The 12776-nt window shown below is 45.5% G+C and overlaps 1 protein-coding gene across 1 annotated transcript; it reads left to right on the top strand.

Annotated features, from left to right (window-relative positions):
- Positions 1–813: 813 nt before the first annotated feature.
- On the top strand, positions 814–3781 carry LOC140347086 (GTPase IMAP family member 8-like). Its single transcript, XM_072433418.1, has 2 exons — positions 814–2110; positions 3008–3781. Exons 1-2 carry the CDS (start codon positions 829–831, stop codon positions 3757–3759), a joined length of 2034 nt encoding a protein of 677 aa, XP_072289519.1. The 5' UTR covers positions 814–828; the 3' UTR covers positions 3760–3781.
- The last annotated feature ends 8995 nt before the right edge of the window (positions 3782–12776 follow it).

Genomic DNA, 12776 nt, shown 5'->3' with positions numbered 1-12776 from the left:
ACCATAGGTGAGGTCAGAACATAGATTGACCGGTAAATCCAGAGCTTTGTCTTTGGACTCAGCTCCTTCTTCACCACAAAAGTCAATGCAGCGACTGCATCGATCCAACTGTCGATCTCACGCTCCATCCTTCCCTCACTCGTGAACAAGACCCCGAGATACTTGAACTCCTCCACTTGGGGCAAGGACCCCCCACCCACCTGGAGAGGGCAAGACACCTTTTTCCGGTCGAGAACCATGGCCTCGGATTTGGAGCTGATTCTCATCCCAGCCGCTTCACACTCGGCTGCAAACCGTCCCAGTGCATGTTGCAGGTCCGGGTTTGATGGAGCCATCAGGACAACATCGTCTGCAAACAGCAGAGATGAGATCCTGTGGTCCCCAAACCGGACACCCTCCGACCCCTGACCACACCCTCCGACCCCTGACCACACCCTCCGACCCCTGACTGTCCCACACGCACTGGGAACAGGTCTGACTCACTGCAGTGAACACAGCTCCTGCTCCGGTCATACAGGGACCGGACAGCCCTGAGCAAAGGGCCCCGGACCCTGTACTCCCGGAGCACCCCCCAAAGGACACCCCGAGGGACACGGTCCAAAGCCTTCTATTGTTCGGATTCTCCTCTCTAGTACCTGGAATAGACCTTACCGGTGAGGCTGAGGAGTGTGATCCCTCTGTAGTTGGAACACACCCACCGCCAGTCCAGAGACACTGTCCCTGACGATGCTCTTTTCCTCCTTCCGAGATTAAATGTAAAAATAAATCTGTTGATGGTTTCCTCTACGATGGATTGATTGATTGATTGATTGATTGATTACTATAACAATGAATATACCTACTGCTTTTCTTGTCATTCCAGTGCATTGGCCAATTCTGGTTGTTCTGGGGAACAACTGGAGTCTGAAGGCCTCAGTGGGAAACCTCCTTTTGGGGAAAACTGAGTTCGGTCTAGTCACTCAATGTTCTGAATGTGTAAAAGTCAGTGTGACTTTTAAGGACAAACCTCTGACTGTGATCTACACTCCAGACAGACTCAACAACATCTCCCCACAAGAACCCGATCCTTTAATAGAAGAGATTAAAGCTCTGAGTTCCCCTGGTCCTCATGTGTTCCTGCTGGTTCTACAGCCTGAAGACTTTACTGAGCAACACAAAACCAGACTAGAGTCAGTCCTGGAGAGATTCAGTGAGCAGGCCTTCCACTGTTCACTGGTGCTGATGTTCAGACCACGAGCAGAGACACTAGAGTCCAGGGAGAAATACATGAGTGAGCCACATATAAGGGACATGATCAGCAGATGTAGGTACAGATGTCTGAGGATGGATCAGAATGATCTATATGATGTGAATATGAGAGAATTTAAACGTAAAGAGCTGTTCTCCAGAATCAGTGACATGTTGAAACAGAACAAAGATCTGAACCCTGAGCTCTCTGAGGAGGAAGACACAGGTCTGACCTTCAGTACAAAAGAGAAACCCTCTCTGAACCTGGTTCTTTTTGGGAGGAGCGGAGCAGGGAAGACCTCAGCAGCTGAGTCCATTTTAGGGCGAGCAGAGCTCCCTGCAGCGAGCAGCCCAGGGCAGTGTGTGAAACATCAGGGAGAGGTGTGTGGGCGTCGGGTGTCTCTGGTGGAGCTGCCGGCTCTGTCTGGAAAACCTCTGGAGGCAGTGATGCAGCAGTGCCTCCTCAGCATCTCCCTCTGTGCTCCTGAGGGCGTCCATGCCTTCATCCTGGTTCTACCGCTGGGGCCCCTCACCGACGAAGACAAGGCCGAGCTAAAGACCATCCAGGACACACTCAGCTCTCGAGTCCATGTCTTCACTATGATTCTGATCACTGTGGACTCAGAACACACTGCTCCAGACGTGCTTCAGTCTGTCAAAGGAGACATCCAGGAGCTCAGTCAGATCTGTGGAGGAGGATATCTGATATTCAACCCCAGGGACCAGCAGAAGGTCTCTGAGCTGCTGGAGTCTGTAGAGACTTTAAGGACCAAGAATGAACCTCACAGCTTCAACACAGAGACACTGATACAAGTCCAGATCGAGATAATATCTACACAGCACAAGGAACTTCAGGACAAGAAAACCAATGGTGCAAACATAAGTAAGTATTTTAACCCCCTGACAACATGGGGTCTTTCTGTGTAGTTTGCATGTTGCATGCATGACATCCTCCAGTTTTTATTATTTTAACCTGTAAAATACAATAAGTTGTTCTCTCCAGGAGCTCTGTTTTCCTTTATAGGAAATAGGCTCCTCCCCTCTGAGGCCAGGACTCCCCTGTAAAAGAGATTGTTAGTCTCAGTAGAACTTTCCTGGTTAAATAAAGGTCGATGAAAATAATCTACAAAAACAAACTTTGTGTATAATGTGTTTACATTAAAGGCATGTTTTCCAGAAAGGTACACTATTAAAAAAATGAAAATAATTCATGGCAAAATATATTTGGGGCATTACTGTGTTTTGAATGGGAGAGGTTTATGTACAAAAACACAGCATATCTCAACTTTACACAACTGTAATTTGTCTAAAAATACACTATTACATCCATCAAAGTATTTGTCAAAACAAAAATTGTAATCAAAAAGTCTGGTAAGAAATATACCGTAATTGGCCGATATCAATTGGCAAAAACAGCAGGACAATATTTGCACTTTTTAACATTTCGTCAATTGGCCTTGAATATCTTAAGAATATGACTAAAGCTTGAGTATAACACTTTAATGTAAAGGTGGCACAGCTCAAAATGAAACTACACACCTCTCGTATCCAGATTTGAGGTGTAACGTGTTTGTGGAGAGATGTTGTTTGTCGTCCCTACACATTGACCCCAAAAACTTGGCAGAGCTCATTGACATCGACATCTTAGTTGCCATGGCGATGATTCCCAGAGTTTTCATTGGAGAAGAGTCCAATGAATCCATGACTCATCAGAGAATGTTATTTCATGTTCAATGGATTGACCACATTTGTGATAAAGAGTCATGTGGATGTGTTGCAGGTCCAGACGGTCTGAGGATCGCCATCATTGGAAAAACTGGAACAGGAAAGAGTTCTTCAGGAAACACCATCCTGGGAAAAGAAGCGTTCGAGACCAAACCCAGTCAAATGGCCGTCACAGTGGAATGTCAGACCGCCGAGGCAAAGGTGGATGGACGCCGTGTCGCTATAGTGGACACTCCTGGACTTTTTGACGCCAGTTTGTCCTATGATGAGGAAAGACTGAGGTGCGTGAGTCTGCTGCATCCTGGACCGCACGTCCTTCTGTTGGTGTTGCAGGTCGGACGATTGACAGAAGAAGAAAGAAAGACACTAAACCTCATTCAAAAAGGCTTTGGGAAAGAGGCAGAAAAGTACACGATCATTCTTTTTACTTATGGAGATAAGCTGGAAAATTCCATCGAAAACTACATAGAAAACGAGTGCGATGAATCATTTCAGGAGTTCATCTCTCAATGTGGAAAACGGTTCCACACGTTCAATAACAGGAGCAAGGATCGTACTCAAGTGAAAGAGCTGATGACGAAGATCGAGGCCATGTTGAAGCAGAACAAGGGCGGCTGCTACACCAACGCCATGTTTCTGAAGGCAGAGGTGGAGATTAAGAGAGACATCAAGAGGATTATGGAGGAGAAAGAAGACACCATCAGGAGAGAGAGCGACAGAATGGAAAGACAATCCAAACGCGACAAGGAGAAAATAATTCAACTCCAAACGCAAATTAAGAAACTAGAGGAAAAGCGCTCGACCTGAGAAGACGAATCAGACGTGGAAAATATTCAGAGATCGACAAATCAAAGAAAAGACTTTCAATTCATGAAGAAAACTGTAATTCTATTGAGTAACTTTCAATCATTTTCTACTGCTTGTTCCACTTTGGGCTTTAGGCGGGTGATGGAGCCTGTCCCAGTGACTTTGGGCTTTAGGCGGGTGATGGAACCTGTCCCAGTGACTTTGGGCCTTAGGAGGGTGATGGAGCCTGTCCCAGTGACTTTGGGCCTTAGGCAGGTGACTGGAGCCTGTCCCAGTGACTTTGGGCCTTAGGCAGGTGACTGGAGCCTGTCCCAGTGACTTTGAGCCTTAGGAGGGCGACTGGAACCTGTCATAGTGACTTTGGGCCTTAGGCGGGTGATGGAGCCTGTCCCAGTGACTTTGGGCCTTAGGCGGGTGACTGGAGCCTGTCATAGTGACTTTGGGCCTTAGGAGGGCGACTGGAACCTGTCCCAGTGACTTTGGGCCTTAGGCGGGTGACTGGAGCCTGTCATAGTGACTTTGGGCCTTAGGAGGGCGACTGGAACCTGTCCCAGTGACTTTGGGCCTTAGGCGGGTGACTGGAGCCTGTCCCAGTGACTTTGGGCCTTAGGCGGGTGACTGGAGCCTGTCCCAGTGACTTTGGGCCTTAGGCAGGTGACTGGAGCCTGTCATAGTGACTTTGGGCCTTAGGCAGGTGACTGGAGCCTGTCATAGTGACTTTGGGCCTTAGGCAGGTGACTGGAGCCTGTCATAGTGACTTTGGGCCTTAGGCAGGTGACTGGAGCCTGTCATAGTGACTTTGGGCCTTAGGCAGGTGACTGGAGCCTGTCCCAGTGACTTTGGGCCTTAAGCATGTGATGGAGCCTGTTCTAGTGACTTTGGGCGTTAGGCGGGTGATGGAGCCTGTCCCAGTGACTTTGGGCCTTAGGCAGGTGACTGGAGCCTGTCCCAGTGACTTTGGGCCTTAAGCAGGTGATGGAGCCTGTTCTAGTGACTTTGGGCGTTAGGCGGGTGATGGAGCCTGTTCCAGTGACTTTGGGCCTTAGGCGGGTGACTGGAGTGTGTCCCAGTGACTTTGGGCCTTAGGCGGGTGATGGAGCCTGTCCCAGTGACTTTGGGCCTTAGGCGGGTGACTGGAGCGTGTCCCAGTGACTTTGAGCCTTAGGAGGGCGACTGGAACCTGTCATAGTGACTTTGGGCCTTAGGCGGGTGATGGAGCCTGTCCCAGTGACTTTGGGCCTTAGGAGGGTGACTGTAGCCTGTCCCAGTGACTTTGGGCCTTAGGCGGGGCACACCCTGGACAGGGGCCAGCTCGTCGCAGGGTTCACACCATTTCTTTATGAAATACTGTATCTTCACTTGTTTTGTACAGCACATGAATGTAAATAGAGATGCCAAAAAGTGCTGGATCTACTGCTATGGTTTTACTCAGCCGTTTGGTTATGGTGTGTGAAAAGTATACAATTGTGTACAAAAGATGGTTTCTTTGAAAAATGTATGAAATAATGTGCAAATTAATCTTTGTGTTTGGTAAGATTGGAAAGTTTCTTGTTGATGTAAAGATTCTTGTTGGTTTCAATGTTATTATTTCTCTAATAAAGAAGAAGAACATTTATTATTCCTATACTCTGTCCTGTACTATATTACATCTGGAAAAAGCAACATTTTAACAATTGCAATTTATGTTGCGATAATGCACCGAAGTGATCTGAAACTAGAACTGAAAAATAAATGTGATATCTCCATGGCGATAGATTAATCTTTGAAAAACTAAATAAAACTTATGTGGGCATATTATGTTAAATAGACACTAGGACTCCCAGAATTCTGAAACTTCTAGAAACTAGAAAAATAAAAAAAAATTCTAGAAAAATTTGAAAAATGTAATGTAATGAAACAAAATATATGCAGTTACAGATGTCAAAAATGAGGAAAACCAAAAAACTACAGAAGCAATAGAGTAAAAAGAGTTCTCTTGTTAAACCATAAACTCCCATAAACTGTGAATATGAAGAGGCAGAGCTGTTTTAACCAACTTTAAACATATAGCCAAATATTATTTTGATTTAATAAATAAATAAAATAAATACATTTGATTTAGAGATGTTTTCATTTTGAATTGTCAGTTTTATTCTTGTGCTTTTCACTCTTACACCAGAGTTCAGACTTTGGAGGAAGAAATCCACTATTTTGTGTTAAAAAGTATGTTGTTTATGTTCAGGAAATGAATATTAAACGCTTTATTTGTTGTTAAAAAGACAAAATATAATCAGTCAATTTGAATACAATTTTCCACACATTCATATTCAGCCCACACATGCAGGTATTACATCTCAATAGAAAATCAAATACACGTCTGAATTGTCCAGTTTGTTTCCTGAGGTTCTGAGCTGGAGTGAAAGTCTGACCTGTGGAAAATGCACCGCTTTGAGTTATTCCACAAAATTAAACACTTTAAGTCCATTTTGTTCACTAAAAACAGCTCCAAACGTCACGCTTCTTAAGCCGTTTTGTCTCCTGGTGACGGTTGTCTTTGATCATTATGACTTTATACTAAAATGTCGTGTGTAGAATGTGTTGAATGAAGACGCCATTAAAAGTCATTGTGTCGTTGTCATTCGATTCTCTGACACAAAACGACGACTCACAAAACGATGCACCGTGAACAGGAAGAACGACGTTTAACAGATCCAGTGTTCAAACTGGTCAAACGACACACGACTGCAGCGTGTCTCTCCGTCACCATGTTAAGGCAGTTTCCTGTAAACTATGATCAAGTAAAGAGTAACCAGGCAATAACTTGAAGCAGAAACAGAGTCTCTCGGTCTCTCTCAAAAGGTGGAAGTTTATTCACGTGCACAGTGGATAAACACCCTCTCTCTCCCTAAGACAAGTTCGTTCTGTCCCTGCCTCACTTTACAAGTTACAAAGTACACCTTTTATAGGTGGTAACAAACATAACATAATCACAACCCAAATCAGCTCAAAAAGAGATAGACCAGACTATCACGTCTGTGACGGTTCCAGCTCTCTCTTCAGAGGTTTAATCAAAGACCATTTCCACCGAATCCGGTCCTGACGCATTAATTGATGATTAAGAGGCGCCGGACAGTAGATATTCAGTATAATCAGGACCTCATATTCTTATCCCATCTGCACACAGGAGAACAACAAAGATATTAATTCCGTGACATGTCATGGCCTAAAACAACATTAGAATGACATGACATGACCCATTTTCTGCCATTACAATACCACTCTTTTGATTATCTTAAACCCCTGTTTAATATCATATCATCAATCAATTACCAATCAGAGAAAATATTAATCAATAATTAATAACACAACAAAAAATGAATAATAACAATAATTAGATAAATTATCAAAAAATATATATATATTAATAAAAATGACCAATTTAATGATTAAAAACACTAATTAATAAAATTGAACCCTTGCAATTAGAAATAAAATAATAATAATAATAATAATAATAATAATAATAAATAGATAAAATTATTCATAAAAAATATTCATTAAGTTAACCCCAGCTCCCCCGTCCCGAGACCCCCTCCACCGGCCAGGAAAAAACTACCAAACCTCTTTGGGATAAAAGTAGAAACCTGGAGGAATTCCCCTGTGAATGGGGCTCAGGACGGACAGGCTGATGCTGACTTCTGGAAGAAGAAAAAAAAAAATGCTTGATTAATTTCATCAAAATAAAGATTTCAGTCTATCTCTTGTCTTAATTTAAGTCATTACAATTTCCCTTTGAATCAGTAATTTTAAAAACAGTTTAAAAGAAATTAATAAAACTGTTAAAGTTTTATTTGCCTCCGCTCTTGTTTATGCTGTTACTGGCTTAAGGTCTCATTCCCTTGATGATTGAATCATCATCTGAATCACTAATGTCGCCTGTGTCTTGCTTAGACGCGTCTCTATCTGGCCCTGGAACCTGAACAGACACATATTGAGCAGAAACCATTTTACCAATCACTTTGAACAAACATGGGAGAACACAAGAAAACAGAATCAAGATTACCCCTACAATAATGCCAAAATTTATGAGCACGTCACGCCAGGAAGTAAGAGCCCATCCTAACACAGAAAAAGGGAGAGTGGCAGTGACAGTTTCAGATTCCATGAGATTACGGAGTTTGGTCAAGTTTGCGAGTCCCTGTTGGATCGCACCCCATCCTCATCATTAGCAGGAATGTAGGTACAGCAGCTCCCTTTTAGTAAAGTGCACACCCCCCCACTGGAGGCTGTTATCTGATCCAGCACAATACGATTTTGAAGTGCTACTGCGCGAAGTGCATGCATCTCCTCTCTCTCTGCCTCGAAAGTAGCTAATGTTGTGTTTATAAAAGCAGTAAATCTATAGCTAAGAGTCTCCATACGCAACATCAATTTACCCACTCCCACACTTGGGAACAATGCAAATAGGACCTTTTCCCCCGTTGTCCAAATTTTATGGTCATCTGGCACGACAGACCCCCAAACAGCGTCATGAGATGCCAGATCCCTTTGTGTCCTGGGTGTGTGATGTGGTATGCTGGATATTATGTATGAATGATCTGAAGGAATCACAGCTGCGCATCGGCCCACCCATCTCGCCGGAAGACATTCATACATGTAATATCCACAAAGAAACATGTACTCCTCTTTTGGAACGGTCCCTAAAATGTCCGGAACAGTGTAGTAAGGTGCACATGTGGTTTTGGGGCCCGCCTGAGAATTATTCAGGTGGGTGCTCAAGTGGGTGTTGTTCACCAGATAAGTGCACGGGACATACACTGTGGAACAATATAAATCAGGGATTTGCCCTACATGGAGTGGTTTAAGTTCAGATCCTGGACCGATAGATAAGGTGGATGCAATAGTCTGTGCAAAGCATGTAAATTTAGAGCCAGGTCGAATATGGACTGGTCCAAAAAGCGGCCCCAGTTTTACATTTTTAGGAGCTCTGATGTGAATCTGAGGTCGGAACTTAATCTTGCGTGGGAGAAGAGGAATCACCGCTCTCCACGCAGACCAAACTATCCTACTCAGAAGTTTAACATTATCTCTAGAAATTAGAGTGCCAGGTAACATGTTGGATAAATTAGGCACAGGGAGAGGGAGCACGTGTGGAGAGTTGGTTGCCATAGGCATGTGTGTACATACATAACAATCTCTCCGCTTGTGACTGTCGGCTACATATTTAGAATATCGATACCAATAGTTTAGTGTATAGACGGTGGAATGGTTATAAGTGTCTGTGAGAGACTCGATCTTGGATGTGTCGTCATAGTGCAGTGTACGTGTGTTACGGTCTACTCTGTTTTCTCTGTGGGGCCACATCCAGCTAGGCAGAGTGATAAACCATATTATTCCCAACGCCAGAACTATTGACAGACCCAGTGCATAAATCATTATTCTATAGTTCAGCAACCTGATGTTGAGCTCGACCTTTCTGTCGGTCAGATACCATTTAGAGCTCTGACGCTCCGGGGGACTCCTCCCCCCAGGAGGAGCCGGGTGAGCCTCAGGAATCATGAAGACGATGAAGACAGTATTTGTGTAGATATTACCAGACGATGCAGAAGAACGTGGAGCTTTAAACCGCGCCGGGTTTTGGCAACGTGCCCCGTGCTCGGAGCACTCGATCAGTGGGCTCTGGTGCCTTTCGAGGTTTACAACCTGCTCGGACCCCGACTTTCTCGAACTTGAGATCGTTGCAAAAAGGTCCCTCAGTGGTTGCCCCTTGTCTCCGACCCACGAGTGGACCGACACCCGCGTTGTCGTTGATCTCCGCAGGTGTGCTGAAGATGGCTCGGCAGTGAGATGCGTGAACCCAGGTGCCCCGTTCTGCGACTTTCACTGCGGTGTGAGTGATGAGGAGGACCTGGACCGGGCCAATCCACCTTTTGGAACACCACCTTTTCCTCCTCGGCTTTCGGATCAAGATCCAGTCACCTGGTTTGAAGTTGTGGAGGACAGCTTCTGCTGCCTTTGGGAGAGCGGCTTTCATCTGTGCAGAAATTGAGGACAACAGGTCATCCAATTCTTTACAGTAAGCTAGCATTGAGTCGTCGCACAGGGAGGAATCGGGCAGATCTCATGGCGGAGGTGGGTCGAGGCCTATGTTAGGTGGGCGAGCAAACAGGATTTCAAATGGACTCATGTTACATCTTGCCTGTACCCGCATTCTCATGTACATCAACGCCAGTGGCAGTGCCTTAACCCAGGAGAGTCCAGTTTGCTCACATATTTTGGTCAGTTTTGTTTTGAGTGTCCCGTTACATTTCTCGGCGAGACCACAAGATTCTGGGTGATAAGAAGTATGTTTTCGGAGATCGATGCCCAGAAATTGACCCACCTCCTCTATCACTTTTGCTACAAAGTGGCTGCCATTGTCACTTGAAATTTTTTCAGGAACGCCCCAGCGTGGCACAATCTCTGTAATCAGAGCTTTAACCACTGCGTTGCTGGAGGCATGTTTACAAGGAAACGCCTCGACATAACGTGACCAGATGTCAACAAACACTAAACAGAATTTCTTGCCTTCTGATGGATTAAGCTCAATGAAATCCATTTGCATATGCCCAAAAGGTCTTTCTGGCGGTGGGTGTGCCGCCTGTGGAATTTGTCTTGCTCTACCTGGATTATTGTTTAAACAGATAGCACAAGATTGACAAAATTTTTGGGCATAAAAGGTAAAACCTTTCGTGAACCAATTCTGTCCCACAGCCGTCACCATCCCCCCTTTTGACGCATGGTCCCGTCCATGTGAGATCAGCGCCATCTGCCTGAAAAAATGTTTAGGTAAACAGGTTTTTTTGTTAGGCCCAACCCAAATGCCATCAGACTTCTCAGCCCCCGCCTTCTTCCACACAGAGATTTCCTCTGACGTGCAGAATTCCTGCATGGCTGATAAGGACTCTGGAAGAGAAGTGTTATTAGACACAAAACATTCATTTTGCTCTTGTCTGCAGAGATAAGATGCGGCCTTGGCTGCCTTGTCCGCTCTGCTGTTTCCCTGTGAAATTGGGTCAGTTCTGTTAGTATGAGCTTGACATTTGCATATAGCAATATCAGATGGGAGCAAGATCGCCGTCAGGAGTTCCCCAACTTGCGTGCAGTTCAGAATAGGCTTACCATCCGATTTAAAAAAGTTCCTGTGTCGCCACAACCCCGCCCAGTCGTGGCATACACCAAACGCATAGCGAGAGTCTGTGAAAATTGTGACGGACTGACCCTTCGCCAATGTGCATGCGACTGTCAGAGCCACCAATTCTGCAGTCTGTGCAGAGAAATGAGAGGGCAGTGGGCCTGAGGCCGCCACATCCCACTCAGAGCATACTGCAAAGCCAACACGGTTCTGTCCCGTGTTGGTGTCTCGAGATGCTGATCCATCTACATAAAAAACCAAGTCAGAGTTAACAAGTGGTTCCTCTTTCAGATCCGGTCTCGGGGTGCACACCTGTTCAATTGTAGATATGCAACAGTGAGCTTCGCCCTCTTCAGGGGTGGGCAAGATTAAGCGGTGGCAGGGTTAAGCTGTGTGCATCGTTTTACTGTGACGTTAGGTAATTCAAGCAAAACTGTGTTGTACCTGAACCATCGGGAAGCAGAAAGATGCGAAGTTTTCAGTTCCAGCAGGATCAGAGAGACAGCATGTGGCACAAGCAGTGTTAGCTCAGCATAGCCCACCAGATCACGCGAGGCCAAGACTGCTTTTTCAGCAGCCGCCACCGCGCGTAGACATCGTGGCATGCCGGCTGCAACGGGGTCCAGCTTAGCAGAGAAAAAAACCACAGGTCGCAGGGAGCCCCCGTGCGCCTGTAAGAGGACAGAAGTCATGCAGCCGTTGCGTTCGTCAACAGTCTGTGTGAAAGGTCTTGTTGGGTCAGGTAACCCCAGAGTTGGAGGCTTCTGTAAAGCCATTTTCAACTCACAGAAAGCTTTGTCTGCTTCCTCTGTCCATGTCAGTTTGTCATTAGTCCTAAGGCCTTTTCCATGGATTAGTGCACCTAAAGGAGACTCCATTACAGAATAATTTGGAATGAACTTTCGACAATATGAACACATTCCTAGAAATGACATCAATTGTTTCTTAGTTATTGGTTTCGGAATATTCTGAAAGGCTGAAACGCGCTTCGTCGTAATGCTTTTGCCATTTTTAGATATCACATGACCCAGAAATATTACTTCCTCTTTAACATATTGCAATTTTGAGAGACTGGCCTTGTGGCCTTCTGCATGCAAATGTTTGAGTAAGGTCACCGTATCTTGTTTACATTGGTCCTCGGTTTGCGAGCACAACAATATGTCATCCACATATTGTAGCAGGCAGCTACCTGGTGCCAGTCGCAAGGGAGCCAATGAATCTCGCAGCACTGCATTGTACCATGTTGGAGAATGCACGAACCCCTGACACAGCCGTGTCAGAGTCCAGAGTCGATTCTGAAACTCAAAAGCAAACCAAAACTGCGAATCCTGGTGAACGGGGACAGAGAAAAAAGCATTAGCTAGATCCACAACTGTGAAATATTTTGCCTCTGGAGGAATCTGAGATAAGATAGTGTATGGGTTTGGCACCACAGCCATGACAGGTTGAACAGCTTCGTTCACTGCTTTCAAATCGTTTGTAAACCTCCATTTCTCTGGTACCCCAGGTTCGCTTTGTTTTTTAACCGGAAATATGGGGCTCCGTACCCCCCCAGATTTACAAGGAACTATTACTCCCGCCTCCCCCAGGGCTTCAAACACCGGAGTAATACCTTCAACCGCATCTGGGCGCAGAGGATATTGTGGTCTACAGGGGCGAGCGTCAGATTTCTGGGTGATCACCACGGGCTGACAACCTCGAATCAGGCCGACATCGGTTGGACTCTTAGCCCACAGGTCAACCCCCACCTCTCTTAGTTCCGGTATCGCCTCTGCCCCAGCCTGAGATAAAAAACAATCCGCTCCCGGAGCAGCGTATCTCTTATCAGTGGAAACACAGCGAAAGGAATGCAGAGGCGACTGTA

Source organism: Eucyclogobius newberryi, unplaced genomic scaffold (assembly GCF_026437365.1).
Source record: "Eucyclogobius newberryi isolate DKJ021-1_F unplaced genomic scaffold, fEucNew1.0.hap1 SCAF_6, whole genome shotgun sequence".
NCBI classification, from domain to species: Eukaryota; Metazoa; Chordata; class Actinopteri; order Gobiiformes; family Gobiidae; genus Eucyclogobius; species Eucyclogobius newberryi.
This window is presented reverse-complemented; position numbering and strand designations above follow the sequence as displayed.